Below are 6,000 nucleotides of genomic sequence, written 5' to 3'. Positions count from 1 at the left end.
CCAAAATGTAAGGTTGTTATGGTTTCCCGTTTAGAGGGTGGAATTCCATAGGGAGTTTTTCATTTATCAAAATTTCAAAAAATAAAAATAAAAATTGCCAATTATCAAAAGTTCTAGAAAAACATTAGGCAAACATTTAATATAAATTTGCTGGATTTGCATAAATTAAATTATAACAGTGTGTTTCTCCAAATATCAACCAAAAGTTATAGAAAAACATTTAATAAAAAATTGTTGGATTTGTATAAATTAAATTATAAGTGTGTTTCTCCAAATATCAACCAAAAATTCTAGAAAAACATTAGGCAAACATTTAGTATTAATTTGTTGGATTTGCAAAAGCTAAATCATAACAGTATGTTTCTCCAAATATCAACCAAATATTCTAGAAAAGTATATCAGGCAAACACATAATATAGATTAGTTGGAATTGCAAAAGCTAAATCATAACAGCATGTTTCTTAAAATATTAACCAACAACGCTTATATTTCTTATTTTTCCAGACTGGAAATATAATCACTAATCAATATTTATACAATATTTTCCAGCCCTCAAAATTCTTCCCACTCGGTGAACTATTCCTTTCTAGCACCTTGCATGAGAGAAATTTCTATAAACAGAAAGGCAAGCATATAATCTCTCTTCCAAGTGAGGATCAACTTCACCTCAACTTTCACATCACTATGTAATATTAACAAATGTTTCTAGACCAGTATTTTGAAATGGTCTTGCCTGAATATCTGAAATTCGTTCTATGGATCAAAACTGGTATTATATATAAACGTCCACAAATATAACATTAAAAATGATCTCAATAGAGCATTGAGTAATAAATGCTCTTCTGCCATTGGCCTCTGATTTCGATTACAAAAACAGTAACCCACATATTGGGTTCAACAGTTTGTATCTGGGATCCTCAGGTATATTGGGTACAACAGTTTGAATCAGGGATCCTCAGGTTAAGCAAAATTATCAGGGTACTGAACTATACACAAAATTTAATCCCGGAATTGTAAGAGCACAAAGTAGTTATTTCCAAAGTTTAACATACTTGTCATGACTTGCAGAAGCAATCATCCCAGTTGTAGCTGATGAGGACAATGCAGCAATGAGACCTTCGTGTGCATCTTTAACTGTCATCCTCCTTTCCAATTCCGTATTCCACAACTCAATAGTCTGCCAAAAAAATCAAGACACATAATTGGCATTGACACAGCATTATTGTATTTCTCAATTACACAGGTTTAAAAAACTTCGCAATTTAGAGAAACCGAGGATGATATTTGAAAAAGTAAAAACGTCGATTTTTAATCAATTTTACTATAATCTGTTGTTGAATTTGCATTTCATTATCAATTACAAGACATTTTCTGAAGCATGTTATGTAGTCTTAATGAGTTACATGGTTGCACTTTAATAACTTGAATACTATTTTCTGATTTCCTCCTGGTTCTGGAGTGCTAGGTTATATTTTTCAGCAAAGGTAGAATTCAGCCCAATTGTGTTATTTTGTACATCTATATAATTATACAAAATTCTACATTTTGTTCATGAAAAAAAAGAAGAGAAATTTACATGAAATTAGCTTACCTGATAGCAACCAATAACTACAAGTCCAGGATAAGTTGGATGGAAAATGCAAGTCTGGAACGGGTTACCAGTGCACGGGATCTGTTGAATGCATCTCCCACCATCTGCTACTGATGAAATTTTCACACAATCCTCACTTACAGATGCAACATATTGACCAGTTGCATTCCAGCATAAAGAACGTACTGGCCTATTGTGTTTCTGCGCATAAAATAGTAATCAGTTTTGCACCCATTAAAGTCACCCCTCAATATAAAGAACCAATGGAAGAAGTTGAGAAAAATAAATGTGGTGCTATAAAGCATTTATTTTCATATAGCATTTTTGTTTTTCTAATAGCTCTGAATGGCTACAACAAGATGTCCCAGTTAAATAATTATATGACTCCGTGATTGTGTCACCTTTATTCTAGAAAGTACATAATACTTCAAATTTATTTAGATAAAAGCAATAAGTGATCTTTTGATTGCAACAAGATTATTGTTAGTGTTGAACTTTTTTGTCTGAAGAGTAGAAGAGATGGATGTCAGTTAATACATCTATTCAACTATCATATCCCTTTCACATGGTGTTTTTCTTTCAGTACATTTGTATTGCTGGACCCGATGCTAATGATTTTGGCATTCAAATAAATGTTTCAATTATGTATTTAGACTCCTAAACTGTTTTGATTGAATCATTTATGGGACCAATGTTTCGTTTCTCATTTAATGCCAAGTAATTTTTTTAAAACAGTTCAAGAATGGTGTAACAAATCAACCTTAGTGTTGAGCTACAAGGCTTGGAGGATGGCAAAACTTGAAACAAGAGGTACAAAGACAGCAAAAACTTCAAGAATAATTAAGGAAGAGATACAGCAGTTAAACATGTGATTACATATAGTACACATTCTGAGAAAGCGTGGAAATAAAAGCAAAAGAAATGAACAGTTTAAACTTCAAGAGTCAAAACTTTAAAATACTTTGAATAACAAAAGCAAATATAGGTATTAATCTACATTTTTTTGGAATAATTCTGTTACTTCTATTTACTTTGCACTGGATAGTGTTATCAGCTGTAAGTGTATAGTAGCATCACAAGAGTGTGAAGGGAAGAGGAGAGGTAAAAAAACATGTAGAATGGACTACAAGGCTGCAGTGGGGCTACCACAATAGTCTTAAATGTGCATGTATGGCATGAACATGGGGCAAGTAAGGGTTTCACGGTACATGTTACTCAGGAAAATAAATTGGTATGTTGAAGGGCAGGGTAAATATGTGTAATCAGATTGTGCATACTTATGATAGTATTGAAATTAGGGAAACTGAAAAGGGTATGTAGATCATGTTGGTTGGGAGTCAAGACAAGGGTATGGGAAGATGTTTACGACACATAAATAGGGGTGGATAATCCACACTGTGCTACTCATCAGCAACAAATTATCCTAGCATAGTGTTAGACCAAGCCCAATGGTCAAAGACTCCAATATACAACACAAGCAATAGTAGAATGGATGGAATTTTAATGGAAACCATCCTGATAACCTAGCACAAATCTGCAGCCCCTCACATGCTAGAACTAAAACACAAACTCAAATGAAAGCTGAAAGAATGCTCAAACTAACGAAGTCCTCGTAGACTAGTAAGGACAGACAGAGAACATTGGATTGGTGATTTTCTCCTATTTCAGAGGGCACTTTAGAGTAAACAATGGTGGATTCAGTCGACAGTATCATTACCCCCAGGTTGCCAGTTAAAAACTACATTAACTCCCAAGTATAACACCCTCAAAGGCATACATGAATCTAGTGGGAGAGTGAGTGCTTAGAGGAGAAATAAAAAAAAATAACGAGGAAGGATCTTTAAAAAGGTTATAAAAGTGATTTTTCCAATAAATGGGCATAAAGATTAAAAAGGGCAAATATACGAGATACTAAAAGTGGAGCCTTCGGTAAGAGTCTTAAAGGCAAGTAAGTGAAAGATTAAAAGATTTTATTAAGACCATAAAAAGTGAATATTACGAGTTTATTTATTTTAAGTGAACTCAATATTAAAACATAAAGTGGGCTCCCACTTGAAAACCCTAATTAGGGCATAGCTTTTGGAGGCTATTAAAAGGGTTATTTGGAAATCATTTGTTATGTTATTAATATTATGTAGGATTATTTCTCTTTCTTGTCTCCTAAGAGGAGCGTGGTTGAACCCTAGGGGTTAGAGCTACTTGTGGAGACGAAAACCTCCATTAGCAAACACACTTGCAGCTGTGAGAGACCAGCCAAGAGTGTGCAAGTAGATTCTACTTCAGGGATCTCAGTTGGGCTACAAAGAAATCAGTTCTAGAACACTTTTTGCTAGTTGAAATCTGAAGGAGCTGCTTGCTTGAGAGGCCAACCCATACTTCAGCTTGTTTGGAGTGTAGGAGAGCACTTTCCTTGCATCTTCAGCATTGAATTATCAAGTCACATCATGACCAGCAGATTTGAGTAAGATTATATCAGTTTGGAATCAACTTTGGATAGTTTTTGTTGCTGTTACAGAAAATCTGAGTGAGGTGTTTGCTACCAACCATCCCCTTTCTTGACAAACTAAGAATCCAAAGAGTTCCAATCTGGACATGGTGGGTTAGGGCTGCAGAGAAGAGGGTTTGTAGTCTGCAACAGCAAAGACTCAAGTTTTGAAGGTGTTTGAAACGTATTTTCTGAGTGACCTGTATGCTTGCCTAGCCGACCCCTTTTCTGAGTGACAAATCTGCTATGCTCAAGTTGGAAAAAATTCAGCTGTCCAAGAAAAAAGTTTTAAGAGGTTTTAGCACTGGGATTCGGGAGTTTCAAGTGATTTATCATCAATTTTCTGAGTAACCAGCTTGCTTGGCTGGCCATACAATTCAAGAGCAATTTTGAAATAGTAAAAGGAGAAATACAGATTTTATTTGGTGTGAACTAGTGAACTACTTATGGCAAAACAAGGGAACATCAAAAGAGTGGAAAGTCATCACCGAGGGAGCTGCTGCAAATCATTTTTTGAGTCACTTGGTTGGCTGCTAACTCAATTCCAAGTTGATCATCAGCAAGGTCTTGGACACCTCCACCAACAACTCATAGTGATTCCAAAATTGGGTATGCTTAACTGAATTCTTTGTAAGGCTCAGACTACAAGCTGGCCACCCTTTTAAATAGTACTTAAATGTTGTAAATTTTTCAAAATAAAAAAAAATATATAGTTCCATGACTTTTACAGAAGCTGATTTTCAGTTGGTTATTCATTCTAAATATGTTGCAAAACAGTAACTAAGTTGAACTCTTGAAAACAAAAAAAAACACCTACTACAACTTCTGTCTAATTCTGAAAGATCACATTCAAAAAGACAGCATTATTAATCTAATTAAAGAACAAGCAGGTGTTGTTCTACTATTCAAATATTCAGTGTGCAAGAGAGGATGGGACATTACAAGCATACTTAAACAAGGAATCATGACATAATTGTTTACCGTAGAAAAAACACAATGGGGGAAGAAAACTCCAACGAATTCAAGACCGAGTTGGATTCTCATCATACATGGATCATCTCAAAACCTTGTAAACGTCCCCAGCAACTGCTGCATATAAGCTATGCTTGCCCAAGTTTCGAGGACAAGAACAACAGGGCATGGTGGGACGTGTTCCCAGTACGAGGGTACTTGCGGGCCGTTTTTTAGGGGACAGCTATTAAAAAATAGGGAATTTTTTTAAAATATAGAGATATAGTGATCAGCTGCTTCTGGATTAGATTGTGTGTAAATTTTTTGCATCAACATTTCAGATAACACTTTGTGATCCATCATTAGGTTGATGGAAAAATTTACACAATCTAATCAGGAAGGAGCAGATTACTATCTCATGGATTGTGGAAACTTAATGTCTGCAAGATAGAGAAATTTCAAATAGTCATATTATAACATTGATAAAGCATTCATCGTAGACATTGTAGAAGCTCAATACATAACAATAGACTTTATTAAAATAATAATTTAGTGTTTTTATAATGGTCATCATAGTTAGTCATTTTTAGTAACTTTTGTTCTTGTCTTTCATGTTTCTATTCTCGATCGTTTCCTTTATGGGAAGATTGTCTTGTAAATTCTCTATAAGGAGCCTTTCACCTCCTCTAGTAATGAATTGATATAGTCAATAATATTTACATGGTATCAGAGCTGAGGCCGTTTTAGACAAAAAAAATTGTAATAAAAATTCGTACCTCTTACCTGGAATTTATTTCCAGAAATCTTTTATGATTTTTTCATGAAAAATCGTGGTTGTTTTTTACCTTTTTTTTTCAGAAGTTTTTGTCAGATTTTTAAAAAAAATAAAAATCATGTAGTTTGTTTTACCTGTAAATCCTAGTTGTCTACATGCAGTTTTTTTGGCAGGTTTTCTTGTCCTGAAGGTGTCTGT

At 34.3% G+C, this 6,000-nt stretch overlaps 1 protein-coding gene across 7 annotated transcripts in view; it reads right to left on the bottom strand.

Annotated features, from left to right (window-relative positions):
- Positions 1-457: 457 nt before the first annotated feature.
- The window catches only part of LOC131042480 (transcriptional corepressor LEUNIG), a 52,040-nt gene continuing 46,497 nt past the window's right edge, over positions 458-6,000 (bottom strand). For all 7 annotated transcript variants that reach the window (XM_057975781.2, XM_057975784.2, XM_057975782.2 and 4 more), the window contains 2 exons: positions 1,592-1,792; positions 458-1,177 (listed from right to left, as the gene is read on the bottom strand). In XM_057975781.2, coding sequence (XP_057831764.2) covers positions 1,031-1,177; positions 1,592-1,792 — 348 coding nt within the window. In that variant the 3' untranslated portion in view covers positions 458-1,030. The remainder of the gene's footprint in view (positions 1,178-1,591; positions 1,793-6,000) is intronic.

The sequence above is a fragment of the Cryptomeria japonica genome, chromosome 1 (genome assembly GCF_030272615.1).
Source record: "Cryptomeria japonica chromosome 1, Sugi_1.0, whole genome shotgun sequence".
NCBI lineage: Eukaryota > Viridiplantae > Streptophyta > Pinopsida > Cupressales > Cupressaceae > Cryptomeria > Cryptomeria japonica.
The sequence above is the reverse complement of the archived record's forward strand: the minus strand, read 5'-3'. Positions and strand labels throughout refer to the sequence as shown.